The 14,020-nt window shown below is 38.2% G+C and overlaps 1 protein-coding gene and 1 long non-coding RNA gene across 2 annotated transcripts; both read left to right on the forward strand.

The window, feature by feature from the left end:
• Nucleotides 1–2,232: 2,232 nt before the first annotated feature.
• LOC103466267 (uncharacterized) lies at nucleotides 2,233–3,170 on the forward strand. The gene is made up of 3 exons (XR_533931.1): nucleotides 2,233–2,302; nucleotides 2,392–2,419; nucleotides 2,800–3,170. It is a non-coding gene; the product is annotated as an uncharacterized LOC103466267 (long non-coding RNA).
• A 5,858-nt stretch (nucleotides 3,171–9,028) lies between these two features.
• Nucleotides 9,029–13,011, forward strand: LOC103466268 (uncharacterized). The gene is made up of 3 exons (XM_008411741.2): nucleotides 9,029–9,231; nucleotides 9,338–9,393; nucleotides 10,225–13,011. The coding sequence occupies exons 1-3, from the start codon at nucleotides 9,206–9,208 to the stop codon at nucleotides 12,468–12,470; spliced, it is 2,328 nt and encodes a 775-aa protein (XP_008409963.1). The 5' UTR covers nucleotides 9,029–9,205; the 3' UTR covers nucleotides 12,471–13,011.
• Nucleotides 13,012–14,020: the final 1,009 nt, after the last annotated feature.

Consider the following 14,020-nt stretch of genomic DNA (forward strand, 5'->3'; position numbering starts at 1 on the left):
GTCCCAGTTAAACGACGTTTAACTAAAGTCCTACGGGGTTTAGAGTCCCAGTTGACTAAAAACCTAAAGGTTGGAGTCCTTGTCAAACTGTGTTTTTGACTAAAGTCCCAGAGGGTTAAAGTCCCAGTTAAACGACGTTTAACTGAATTCCTAAAAGGGGTGCGGGTTTTAATGTTTTTATTTTTTTTTAATCTTTTTTTTCAAAATCTCTTTCTCTTTCTCACTGTTTATTCAATGTCACATGCTGTTTTTATTTTAATTATGTAAAGCACTTTGAAATGCCTTGCTGCTGAAATGTGCTATACAAATAAAATTTGATTGATTGATTGATTGATCATCCCCAACTAACATAATCTTCATTTTATGTAACTTTGGACTTGTGTCACGCTGATGAAGTCATGGTGACATGGAGATGAATAAAGTAACATTCACTTAAACATTTCTTGGAGTATTTTAAGATGACAGAAATCTTCCCTAATTGGCTCGCTTTCATAGTCACAGTGTCTTTCTCTTCATACACGATGATATTGTGCAGACAAGTCTTCCAAAGTTAAGATATAAATTTCTCGTGACTTCTGCACATGACCTCATTAATGTCATTTGGCATTCTCTTTTAAGTTATACGGCTGCAGCACATAAAACTGGCAAAAGCGGTCAAGAATTTATTTATTTTTTTATAAATATATGAAAGCAAAATCAATATAGCTAATATTGTTAGCGAGAATTACCTCACATACTTTTAATTTGCACAGGTCACTGCTGTGCGAATAGCAGTGACCTGTGTCAGCAGAAATTGAATAATAGGATATTTGTTACTTCCCCAATTACAGATTTCCTTGATTGCTTTGACCTGCTTAAGGAAATGTGCTGCACTCAGTTATCACCACAAACCCAGCAGACCAGAAGACACCTCTTGCAAATGTGGTTGCCTTTTCTCATTGAATTCACACACATTCCTCACTCTTTTGCAAAAACAGATGTCATTCAAGCAGTCAGAGCTACGTTCTTTCAACTATGGTAACCAAACAGAAACCCCTTGTTCCTAATTATTGGAAGCTACCTAGATCAGTATGAAAACACTGTAGCATTTGATTGACACTCGTTATCACAAATCTTCAATCAGTAACGAGTGTGTATGTGTTGAAGTGGACATATAATGCTTTTACATCCTTCCATTTTACATGTAAATCATTATTTTATGGCTTATATAAATTATAGGCCATACTTTATATATATGACTAGATGCCTATATAAAAGGGATAAATGAGGGCTCCACAGAGCTTTTTAGAGCATCTTGTTTTTTTGTTTGTTTTTTGCACTCCTGTACTCTTAAAGCACACAAATCATGTATTTAAGGGTTAAAAAAGCAGATTTCGTATGCTATGTCCCCTTTAAAAGGTGTCGCATCAATGTTCTTTACCAACATAGATGGAGAAAGACTCCAACGCTGAGAGTCAGTTCTGGGACTTATACTGCAATATGCGTTTTTTTCTACTTTCTTAATTTCTTATTCTCTGATTTCATTTTGGTTTACATTTACAGTATTTTCTATCATTTTGACACTTCATATGTTAATTCTTTGAGGAGAAGTAGCAGGTCTTTCAAAAGAAAATGCAATAAATATAAAACAAATAAACCCCTGTTGCGGTTCTTCTCTCATGTTCTCATTAAACATATATATATATATATATATATATATATATATATATATATATATATATATATATATATATATATATATAATTGTAAAGTTGTCAGTGTTTTCCAGTGTCCTATACACTAAAGTTAAGAATTTTTCCCATCGAAAGTATAACTTTCATACAGAAAATTCTTTGACTACTTCTTCTTCTGTGGAGTTTAATAAAACTGCACAGCAGAAAGAATCCATGAAGCTGCAAAGAAATTTATCCTCCTCTCTGATCATTTTTCATTGGAGGGGACCGAATAAGCACTTCCTGCAAAAGATAATCATACCAAGTGATCCCATCTGTGAGCAGCAGGCTTTCCTGTCCCCGCCCAACTTCCCACTGAGTTGCTAGATTAATAACACCTGGGAGCCACCTGCTGGTGAAAAGACCATAAAAGCAAAAGCATATTATGCTTTCTTTGCCTTGAGGTGTGAAGGCTTTCCTTCACAGCTGGATTATCTGGTGTGGTGTGGTGTGGTGTGGTGTGGTGTGGTGTGGTGTGGTGTGGTGTGGTGTGGTGTGGTGTGGTGTGACGTGACGTGACGTGACAGACCAACTCTGCTCCTGTTGTCGAGAGCTGGTGCAGTCATATCTGTTGGGTGCTCAAAACTGATGTATGGAATTTAAACCAAACATCTCTTTAAATTATTATAAAAAGCTGACCTGAGATCTTAATTTTTTTATTTATTTTTTTGCTTCACAGCATATTTTTGTTCTACTTGCTGAATGAGGTGAGCTGTTCTTCAGATGCCTTTTCATATTTTCATCTGTTTTTGACTTGCAGAAATCTAAAGCTGAACTCAAAGGAGCTCTAATGTCCGACCAGGGGTCTTTTAACTTCAGACCTCTGTCTTGTGTCCTACAACTACTAGATGTGTCTGCATCATACATCTATTACAAGACTGCCAAATGCGTCATATGTTCTAAAACAACTGCAGTTGGGCCTGGATTTGAGGAGCTCCTGTTATAACTTTCAACTTTAGGAGAGTGACTGTATTTGAGTATATGTGCTAAGCTAGAGCCTATGACTGCAAATTATTAAGTTGGTCTTGATAATTTGTTATAAACCATTGTCCTTCAAGTCCCTTTGTTTTGTGCCTGCTCTTTACAGTGGAAAGGTTGGGCACTTGCCAGCAACAGCTTTATAAATCAGATGTCCATTCTCCAGATTTAGCAAAACCCTGTTGCCCAGAACACATTCTCCCCTATCTGCTGACGAGCTGCAAGAAATCTGATCCCTCAAGATCAAGGACGCCTACATCCCCCAAAACATCCTTGCTGGCCATCACATTGTCCTGAACCTGACCACCAGAAAACAGCTGCCTCCTTACGGTCTGCACTATTGTCCACGACCCCACCTCCCTGATCATCATCATCATCATCATCACTGTCACTGCCAGCTTTTTGTTCTTGTGGGATCAAAAGTATTTCAATCTACAACTTGACTTATTTCTGACCTAATATCTAACTTAAATATTTTAAAATTACATGCAATAAACCAATGCAACTCCAAAAGCTGCATTCTCAATTTCTCAAAGGAAGGTTAAACTAGTCCTTTTATAAACATTTCAGGGGGAAAAAAAATCAAAATTTAGCTTTGTGCTAAAAATGCCTTGAAGTGTGGTGACTTGTGTAAAATGTGTTAAAATGACATAATGACTTGTGAACATTTGATTAAAATGGCTGCAGGAATGTTGGTTGGGGTTGTAAAGTAGGAAGGTCTTTCTTCGAACTCTATAACACTTGATGTGGACACTGGTGTTTGTTTGCCCCCTGCTGGTTTTTACAACCCTCTACCTCTTTTTCCATAAATTTTCATAGATGTTTAATCCTTTCATGGTCATTGGTGCCACTGCATTCTTCAACCATATTGACCTTTTGTTTTAGCAAACAGGATGTCTCCCTGGTGACTTGTTTTGAACACATCCCACTGGGAGGAGACCCAGAGGAAAACTCTGGACACGCTGGAGGGACTACATTTGCCAACTGGCCTGGGAATGCCTTGGGATTCCCCTGGAGCAGCTGGCTCCAGTGGCTGGGGAGAGGGAAATCTGAGTCTCTTTGTTTGCTGCTCCTCCCACGACCTGACCCCAGATTAAGTGGAAAAGGATGGATGGATGGAGTAACATTTCACCCATTGTGTATGAGCTTAATGATTTGTGTTTATAAAACAGCAGCTATATGGTTGACAGCAGAGATGTGTCCATCTTATATAAAATACTGATTAAACTGCTTCAAAAAACTACAAAACTACACTCATTCCTCTCCGTCAATATACAGGAGAAATGTATTTCTTTTATACAAAAGACATATATGCATATGTCTTTTATTTACATATATATATATATATGTAAATAAAAGAGAGCAGCGTCATTAACAAGAAAATACATTCAGAAACATTTTTTCTTTTTTATTACAGGTAGAATTCAACAGTTCAATTATTTTGATTTTAATAAACTGCATAATAGTGATGTTGAAAGTTAAAAAAATGTTTTTTAGTGTTTAAAATGAGAATTGGAACATTTCTATTCAGCTCCCTTTACTCTGATACTCCCAGATAAATCCAGCAAAGTGTATCCTAAATCAAATAATCCACTAAAAGAGCCCACATGTGTGCAATTTAATCTTGTCATCATAAACCAGCTGTTGTGTAAAGACCTCACAGATTTGTTGGAGATCTTCAGCAAATAAAATGGCATCATGAAAACTAAGGAACAAAGCAGATAGATCAGGGAGAAGGCTCTGGAGATATTCAAAGCAGGTTTTGGTTACAAAAAATATCTGAAGTGACAAACATCTCTGTTCAATTCATTACTGAATTGAAGTCCCTTCATAGAAAGTTGTGACATGGATCCCTTTCGAAATTGTATTCCACATTGTGCTGGTTGTCCACATAAAATCCTTAGAAAAAAAGTCTCCAGTTTTGTCATACATTTATATTTTATCTAAAGCACATTTTCATTTCCTGTATGTGATACATTATATACTTCATTCTCAAATTGAAGGAAGTTTGGTTTAACACATTACAAAACCAGCAGAAGGTCTGTAACCAGACATATCAGCACCAGCTACCAAGCTGTGTTGATATGTAAGAGCTGTATTTAGCTAAATCTGTCCCGGGCTGCACAGTGGCGCAGTTGGTAGAGCTGTTGCCTTGCAGCAAGAAGGTTCTGGGTTCGATTCCCGGCCTGGGGTCTTTCTGCATGGAGTTTTCTCCCTGTGTATGTGCATGGTGGGTTTTCTCCGGGTACTCCGGTTTCCTCCCACAGTCCAAAAACATGACTGTCAGGTTAATTGGCCTCTCCAAATTGCCCCTAGGTGTGAGTGTGTGTGTCTCTGTGTTGCCCTGCGACAGACTGGCGACCTGTCCAGGGTGTACCCTGGCTCTCGCCCGAAACGTTGGCTGGAGATGGGCACCAGCACCCCTCCCGACCCCACTGAGGGAAAAAGGGTGCAAGAAAATGGATGGATGGATGTCCCATTAATCAAACAGAAAACTCAAAAACTGTGGACACATCACCTCCTCAGAGGTAAATCAACTGACAAATAAAAAGAAAGGAACATAAACAAGTGAAAGCCTAAAAGCTGTAAATCATCATCATTCAGCCAGAATGGTGCAGGCTCAGCTCATCCCAGCAGAAAGCATGACCAAGGCTGGTGATCAATCTTTGATGCACCGTTGGCTGACCTTGGTGTGACTAGTGATCCATGCAGCCTCTGATCATGGAAATCTGAAGGTTTGGCCACTCACTTGACTGCAGCTATACTGTGATTCATTTTCTTTCTCAATCCTTAATCTCCACTAGGTAAACTTCCCACTTTTAAACTGCACACAATAATAAATGGAGTGAATGTAGAGTATAATATTTCGTGCTGCTGGATGATGTCAAATTTCCACAGGAGTTGTTCATGATGAAAAGATTCTTGGTTTTATTATCGAGACAATTAAAGTGTATTGGTCATTCTGTTTACACATTGGTTGTTGTGAAAAATATCCCACAACAAATTAAGCTAACTGAAACAACATTACATCATATTAGAGCATATCATGGTGACCTGCAGCTCTTTTTCTTTGGTGGGTTCAATATCTGTACAAGTTGTATTGCTGCCATCTTCAGGACTGACAGAAAAGTTTTAAAACATTCCTCTGAATGCCACTCTCCAGATCTCCTCTCCAAGGCAAACAGCAACATTTTTTCATGCACAAAGGTTTTTTTTTTTTCAGTTGTGCATTTTTTTTGAGAAGCAAACAGTATTTGTCTACCGACCGCAAGAGCACAAGCACCTGGATAGTTTGAGGTGCAGCTGCTGCAGCCTTGTCTGCTGGGTTCCTCATTCAAAGAGGCATTTTAATACAAGTTTCAAAATGTTATGCAGAGTTTTGTTTTTTATTTAAAACAGTTCTGATTAAGTGATGTTATAATTTGTTTCTAGACTGCTGCTGCTTTGCTTGTTGAAAGAAGTTGTTTATGGTTCCATATTTATAACGGGTAGGTCTGGCTTGTATTAAACATTATGTTGAATTAAGTTATGACGTGCATCCTGATCATTTCCAATGAGAGCAAAATTATTTAAAGACAAAATGTAAAACTTTGTGTAGAGATTTATTACACAATGTGATGTGATTTCTAGGGTAGAATAAATGCATCAAAGATGCAGTCTGAACATTTTCTGCATAAGGGCAGCATGGCATGGAGGCCATTATCCTGGGGCACTGCAGCAAGCAGTACCTTGAGGTTTCTCAACTCTCTCATGGCATTATTATCCAGATTTCTATGGGGTTTGGATCTGGCCAGTAAGACACATTGGTGCCCTTGTCATTAAACCAGGTATTGGTACTTTTGGAGGTATTGGCAGGCATCCAGTTCCACTGAAAAATTAAATAAAGATCTCTTAGAGGTTTTTGTGAAGAATTAAGTGCTGTCAAACTTCCTGGTAGACTGCTGCTTTTAGGACCTTCACCAGTAGATGGCATGGTTCTGCAGCTCATCTGACTGTTGAAGCTTCACACAGGAACTTAAGTAGTTTGGAAATGTTTTTCGTTTTACTCTTCTCTCAGTCTCTGGATGAATTTTCCATCTGAATTGCTGAATTTAGTTTTATCTGAGACGGCTGTGTCGCCAGTCTAGTCCCCTTTCTTCTTAGCTGAGATCTGACATTTTTGACCTCTTGGTTGCAGAGTGGTTTTGGTAAAAGGAAAATTACATTTGAAATCCATGTCCTTGAAATGCCTCTTTATTTTTGTTTTTTTTGCCGTGGCAGCCAAAATACTGACCTCGGCTACTGTGCATTTGTTGTGAATCCCATCCAAACTCTCCAAGGGGTTTTGCTTCAACCTTCTTAAGATTGTGTGTTTTTTGTTTTTTATTCCTCCACTGAAATACTTGGGCATGGCAGCCACTAGCTGTTTTTTTTTGTTTTTGTTTTTTTTGTGAGATAATTTTATAAAACCTTACGATTATGTGGATTTAAACACTTCCATAGTGATTTTTTTTGTCTTTTGTCCTATTTTATATTCCACATTTTGATAGAATTTTGGATTATCATTATATCAAAAGTCCATCCATCCAACCATTTTCTTCTTCTCCAGGAGGCATCCTGACCAGCTGACCAGCTTTCTGAGATGAGAGCAAAGGATGCTTTAAACATGAGGGGGGACTTGTTGCCCTATCTTCAAAGTTTTTCTATTCAGTTTGGAAGGCCAGTACCTTCTAAGAGCCAGTATTTACTTTGGTAAAAGAAACCTGAAGGTTCACATCTCTCACTAAGATAAGGGGTTAAGCTTTGATTTGTTTAAGACAACCTTCAGATAATTTCAGAAAATGTAAGGTAAGGTAAGGTAATTTTATTTATATAGCACATTTTCAGCAACAGTTAGAAAAAGAAAAGTGACATTTGTTTAGAAATCAAGTTATGGTACACCTAATTGATTTCTTCCATTTCAGAGTTGAAGTATTTATGTTTGCAGCTATGGCTTTGTAATGACTTGTCTGATTTTGTTTTTTTTAACAGCATTATTGACATAATTGGGAATGTGACTTAAAATGGGCCACAAGATTCAACACTGCATGTACCTTATTCAGAAGATGGGACAAGATTTTAAACTGTACATGGGGAGCCAAACTCAAGGCCCGGGGGCCTAATATGGCCCATCCTGTGTTTTTGATGTAGCCCTCTAAACTAGAGGTCAGACAGATATATAAATAGAATATGTACGTAAATATTTATCAATCAAAGCAATTATCTGTATAGTGACAAATTACATTATAAAAATGTTAAATATTTTACTTTAAAAAATACTCTTCAAATGGAGAGGTTATTTATTCTGCTTTAAGGGCACTTGAAGTGGTTTAAAGTGAAAATAAGTTTCATCCCTGCTGTACATATTAAATGAAAAAGTTAGTTTTCGTTTTTGACTATGTCTTCTGTGTTACATATAGGTCTAAGAAACTTTAAATGGTCTTATCTTGTGTAGGAAGACTCATGAATGAATAAACTTAATTGCTGCTCTCCATGTTGGTTTTCCAAGCAGAAAAAAAAAAAATTCTGAAATGCGTTGATGACCTTGGTCAATCCTGCTCGTCTGTTTTTATCTTGGTTTGGTTAGTTCTACCTTGATAACACTTATTTGGAAGCCTGTGTGAATTCAGGAAGGTGCTGACGCTCTATCTGGGAGGGCATGCTGCCAAGTCATACCTTAGTGTAAAAGATCAAATTTATAGGTAGGCAATCTATATTTTTGTTTTGGTCTGAATGATTTTAATGGATGAAAATGAGGCTTGCTCATAAATGTCATAAAACACTCCTAAGTGGTGTCTTACTCATAAAACACCACTCCTAAGTGATATTTTTATGACCCTCTTCTCAGTAAAGAGGGAGGAAGCAAGCAAAAAATATCCTATCAATCAAATGAGTTTTTAAATATTGGTTTATGACCAAACATATTTACTGTATACAAATTCCTATAGTGCAGTCAGTAATAGATAAAGAAATAACTTATTTAAGATGAATGTTTACAGACTTGGATGGACTCTTGTTCTGGTTTGAAAAAAATGCTTGTGAGAGTACATAAACAAAATAATTTCACACTGTGCTCAGTAAAGCTCCATCTTTTTCCATACATTTGAGTTTTTAAAGGCTCAGCATGAACAAATTATCTTTTGTGGGAGAAAAATAAACTTGAGACCCAAGAATGTAGGACTTTAAAATGACGAATCTGTCCTTGTTACTTCTCTGAAAGCAGTAAATCCACCGTAAGCCACAACAATCAAACTAAGTGGTTACACCTGTGTGAGCCTTTTTTTTTTTTTTTTTTTTGTTGTTGTTGTTGCCCTTTCTGATTGTCATCTCATTAGAATGGGAGTCTGGTATCCTTCAAAACTTCCACAGGTCCTTGTTGGCATGAATGGTGGTTAAACCTGAACTTATCTTCCAATTGGAGCAAAACTGACAGGGCAGCTGTGCACTTGTAGCTGGAAAGTTCCAGAGGACATTTGCTGAGTGCCGCTGCAGCTGTCATGACTGCTGGCTTCATGATTTCAAGGTAACAAATCTGTCCAAGAACAGATTGGTTTTACTGAGCCCAGTAATTGCTCAATACTTTAGGCTGAAAGGTGATATTTGTAAAAATGTCCTTTCAATTCTTACAGAATATTGATGCTTTGCCTAATAAAGGAAATTACTTGTGCCTCTACTTTGCCAGAAGGTAAGTTTGACTTGCCTTTTGCAACATGTGAAACTGGTAAAAAGAGTAATGACTTGTTTCAGGCCTCTTAACCCACAGTCTGAACTGCTAAACCCCATTAAAACTGTTAGCCAATGCCTGAAGTAACATGGAAAAGGTGTTTAGCAATTTGTCCCTATTGAAATAGTCTCATACATATGTAGGCTATCAACTGACTTGTAAATCATCTTTGAGCATTTATTAACCAGGCAAACCATGTCATGCAGAAGTGAAATTCCAGTACTGTTCTAAATTAATGAATGTAAAATCTGACTAAAAATGTTGGCTTTATTCTTAATATTGATGTACTCATCCCTTCTGTGTGATGAGACTACTTTGCATTAATTTTATTTGCAAACTAGACCAGTTTGGTGCCTCTAAGCCTAAGGTTTGACTTTTGAAGCATACACACACAGATTTGGGTTAAATTGATTTGCAAACTCCAGTCCATGGGTATTTGTGGTGTTATTGTTACTAGAAACGTGGCAGCTTTTCTGAAACGTTTTGAAACCACTGTGATTACTTTAGTTTGACCAGTGCTCTGTGATTTGATATTCAAAAAATGTGACAATAACTGAATATTTACATTGCACCATAACTTTTGTCTGCAACTTGAAATATTTTCTAGCTTTTTTTTTGTTTTTCCTGCCAAGATTGTAATCGATACTCCAATCAAAGTTGAATATATATAAAAATATATATATTTTGCTAGGACTTCCTAGAATATTGAATATTGTGTGCCACAATTTGATATTGCCTTGCTAAATAAGAAGGTAAATGTACACAAAATATTGACATGATCTGTTCTTGCAGCCAATACTGGGTACACAGCATGGCAAGATGGAGGACGGAAACAGGAAATACTTGGTTACCGTCGCCCTCTGCATTATGTGCGTTCTCTGAGGCGGCTGAAGAATAATCTGATCAACACAAGACAAAACCCTCAAAGGAGTGGTGTGAGGGATTTGACCCCTGGCCAGACTTTTAGGGAAACTCCACGTCATCTTTGGCCACAGAGCCTGCCAGTCCAACCTGGACCACAAAGAAACTACCCTTTAGTTCAACCTCGAGGCTTCAGGGTCAGCTTGGATCTCCCTTTTTATAAACTTGATCAAATGAAAGAAACTGACTCTCCCACAAAAGCTCACCCCAAACTCCAAAGTACTCCAGCTTCATCTTTAAATCCAATAAAAGCCATTGGCAAGTTTGTTGAAAACAAAAGCCCAGGAAATATCTTTCAGACCAGTTATGGAGATCTAGGGAAAAGGTTGAGTTCCATTCATACTGAATTAAAATCCCCCACCATCAGCCAGAAAGCAGGTGAACAAACCAGAAAGCAACTGGGCTCAACATGGTCTAACTATCCTGCTGCTGGACCCAAGCAAACTCTGCAGCAGCCAGGTGGGTCAACTTGCACCCAACCTACTGATGGCAAACTGACCTCTTCAAGATGGCAATTAATTTCCCCACAAAGAAACTATAATCCCACAGCCAGGCAGAGTTTGGCAGCCCAAAAAATGGATTCAACCAAACCGCTATCTTTGTCTTTTGCCAAGTATCTTGAACGTTTGGGTCTCAACAAAGCCCAAACAAGCCACACGAGAGAAGACGTAGTTCAGCCTTATTCAAAACAAAAGCTAAATTTGTCTCTTCTGCAATATAACAGAGGATCCCAAGATAACAAATATGTTGGTGATGGTTCTCAAAGTGTTGGACTGCCCCAAAACGGTTATAGTACTTCTGTTGCTAACATCAAAGATTTCACAAGCGATCAAAAAGGTGAAAAGGAACAAGATTCTGCAGTTCCCACCCTACAACTAGAGTTTTCTTTCCCAGTTAAAACGTTGTCAAACCTCACTAAAGGTGGTGGGTACTTGACTATCAGACCCCAAATTAAGTCTCTTTTGACTCGTTACATGGAGGCAAAAAAACTACAATCACCTGAGAGTAAATTTAAAAAGTCAGTTTTAGGCTTTGATGATGTTGGGTACCACAGAACGACTGGGCTTCCTGAAATGAAACGGCCAACCCTAAATCTTGAACCAAAACAGAAGCAGCCACCTCCGTATGAGCCCGTTACTGTCAAACCTACAGTCAACAAACCAAGCTTTTCATCCTGGTTTCTAAGAGATTCAGAGATTGGAAAGCCTCGTTTTCCAGTCCTGGCACTTTCAAAATATCTTATTGATGCTACACGACCCTTAAACGGCAAATATCAAACCATCCAGCCAAAACCACTGCAATCTGAAAGGCTTCAAAGTTTCTACAGTTCTCTGAAGCCCAGCATCAACAGCTATGTGGAAAGTCAGCCTAGACCTTCAGCCAGCCAATTTGCTTCTACCCATAATAATCCCTTAAAACCATACAGTGATCTCCAGATGAATGCTGAGATTGTTTCAGGTCCACAGCACGGCCTGCTCACTTATGGCAGTTCATCATTTAATTCTCCCATGTTGGAAGTTGTTCCTGCAAAAAGGCCACAAACGTGGCAGAAACCAATTTCTCCCCTCAATCTTCACGAGTACAACAGTGGAAAAGAACCTTCTTATACTTTTGAAGATGTAATTGGTCTGCACAGTAGGCCAAGTGGATATAAAGTTCAAAAGAAACTTCCTGAGCAAGACAACAGTGGACATTTCCAAGAGGGAATAGATTACTATGTAAAACTCTTTGACACTAATGGAGGAGGTTTTGTCTCTGGGCAGACGTACCTGACTGGGAACACTGCGGGAACATCCTTTAATGTACAACCCCCATGTGAATCTTCATTCTCTAGGCTTGGCCAAGATGGGTCTTTTTCAGACCTTCGCTACCCTTACCTAAATGCAGAATCTCAGCCTTGCAGTCAAGTACCTTGCATCGACGGTGAATGTGTTAATGAACCTAATAAACGGAACACAAATTTTCCACAAAGGATTGGTTACTCACCAAAGGCAGAGACAACTTCTATTTCTATTCCTTTCAGTACTTTTGAACGCATTTTTACTCAATCAAGCTACCAGCCTGCTCAAAATCGCTATAAGCTCCAGCAATACCCTGTTGGACAAGAACAGCCTTGAAGATCTATGCAAGTTATGATGATGCACTCGGGTCATGAACATGTTGAACTTTGGCTTAAATTGTGCAGTCTGCTCATTCGTTTTCCTTCTGCTCATTTAAATATTTAATAAAATGTCTGCTTCAAAATGTGAACTGTTCCAGGTATCATCACTAATTAGTTCCCACCAGCTCAATGGTCACTGTTTTAAGGTTCGCTGAATCTAATCCTGCACATTTTCATTAATTTTGCCATCAGATTCTGCTGTGACCCTGGTTCAACAGGGAGTATTGTTTAATGGCCCTGTCAACCTACAGCAGTTGCACTTCATGGCTCTGGTTTAGTAAAATGCATGTGAGAAACCAAAGACTTTTGCTGGCTTAAAAATAAACCAAAGACTCTCCAAAGAATGATGTAGGGAAGTGCTGCTTACATTTCTGAACCTCAATGTAATTTGAATCTCATGTCTAATGATGACTCTCTTCCAGGCAATGCAGGTCAACCTGAAGTGCAAGGAACAGGATCTAAGGTTGCCCTTTGTCAAATAAAATTTCAAAACCTACTCTGTCTATGTGAGGGTTTTGTTTTTGACTCAATTATATAGGCATCCATTTTATCACTGCAAAACTCGGGGGTTCTATCTCTGTTAACCATCTAAATGAAAATATAACTTGGTAAAATCGGTGAACCGCATGCTATACCTTAACTTTTATCTCTTGTTTAAATTGCTAACATGTGGCCATCGAGTTGTGCCAGTATGTCTACTTATTAACCATCTAATCTTTATAGGGTTTCCACTAAATTAAACTGGGACCTTTTCTGGCTAAATGGGCTGGAAAGACCCTTTTAGTCATTTGGTAGTAACTTCAATCTATTTTACATTTTGGAGTCTTATTACTTTGCAGGGAGAGAAATGTGTAGTTTTCTAATTTCAGCTCAAGTACATGCATTTTACTCTGAAACTGTACTTTCCACTCTTATAAGAACCGTTACCAAAGCAATATTACATGTTTACATTTTAAATTAGGCATTCCTAATTAGGTAACATATTGGCAGAAGAGGACGTGACCTTGGTTTCTCATTGTTGTTCAAAAGACTGGGTGAATGGTTGCCTTTGCATGTGACCTGTTTGTGCAGTGATGGAACTGCAGTGTGATTGAGATGTCCAGGGTTGTAAATGAGACAATGGAGCAATTATTGGTTTGGACTGTTTTAAAGCCACAATAAAGGCAACTCCTCATGTTTAATAGTTCAAGGAAAGGAGTCTCAGGTTTTTAAATTCAAACATTTCTTGCGACCAGGTTTAATGATTGAGCAATATTTGATGATTGAGCAGCAGTTCGGGGTACCCAATCTACACCTTTCACTGGAATTTCTCTTTCATGCTAATAAGAACAGTAGTGGAACTGCACCGTTCGGCTGCCCACCCGGTTGATGGCTTATCAGGGGAAAAAAACTGAGTTGTTTCAATTGCAAGAAAAACAGTCATCTGATTTTATTAGATTGGGTAACACTGTTTCATCTTATGTTACATTCATAACAGTAAAATGGAAAAAAAACAAGTCAATCTTG

The sequence above is a fragment of the Poecilia reticulata genome, linkage group LG6 (assembly GCF_000633615.1).
Source record: "Poecilia reticulata strain Guanapo linkage group LG6, Guppy_female_1.0+MT, whole genome shotgun sequence".
Lineage (NCBI taxonomy): Eukaryota > Metazoa > Chordata > Actinopteri > Cyprinodontiformes > Poeciliidae > Poecilia > Poecilia reticulata.

Coding starts and splice junctions, on each gene's coding strand:
- LOC103466268 (XM_008411741.2), top strand. CDS start 9,206: ATGACTGCTGGCTTCATGATTTCAAG. Junction 9,232..9,337: donor GCTGGCTTCATGATTTCAAG/GTAACAAATCTG, acceptor CAATTCTTACAG/AATATTGATGCTTTGCCTAA. Junction 9,394..10,224: donor TGCCTCTACTTTGCCAGAAG/GTAAGTTTGACT, acceptor CTGTTCTTGCAG/CCAATACTGGGTACACAGCA.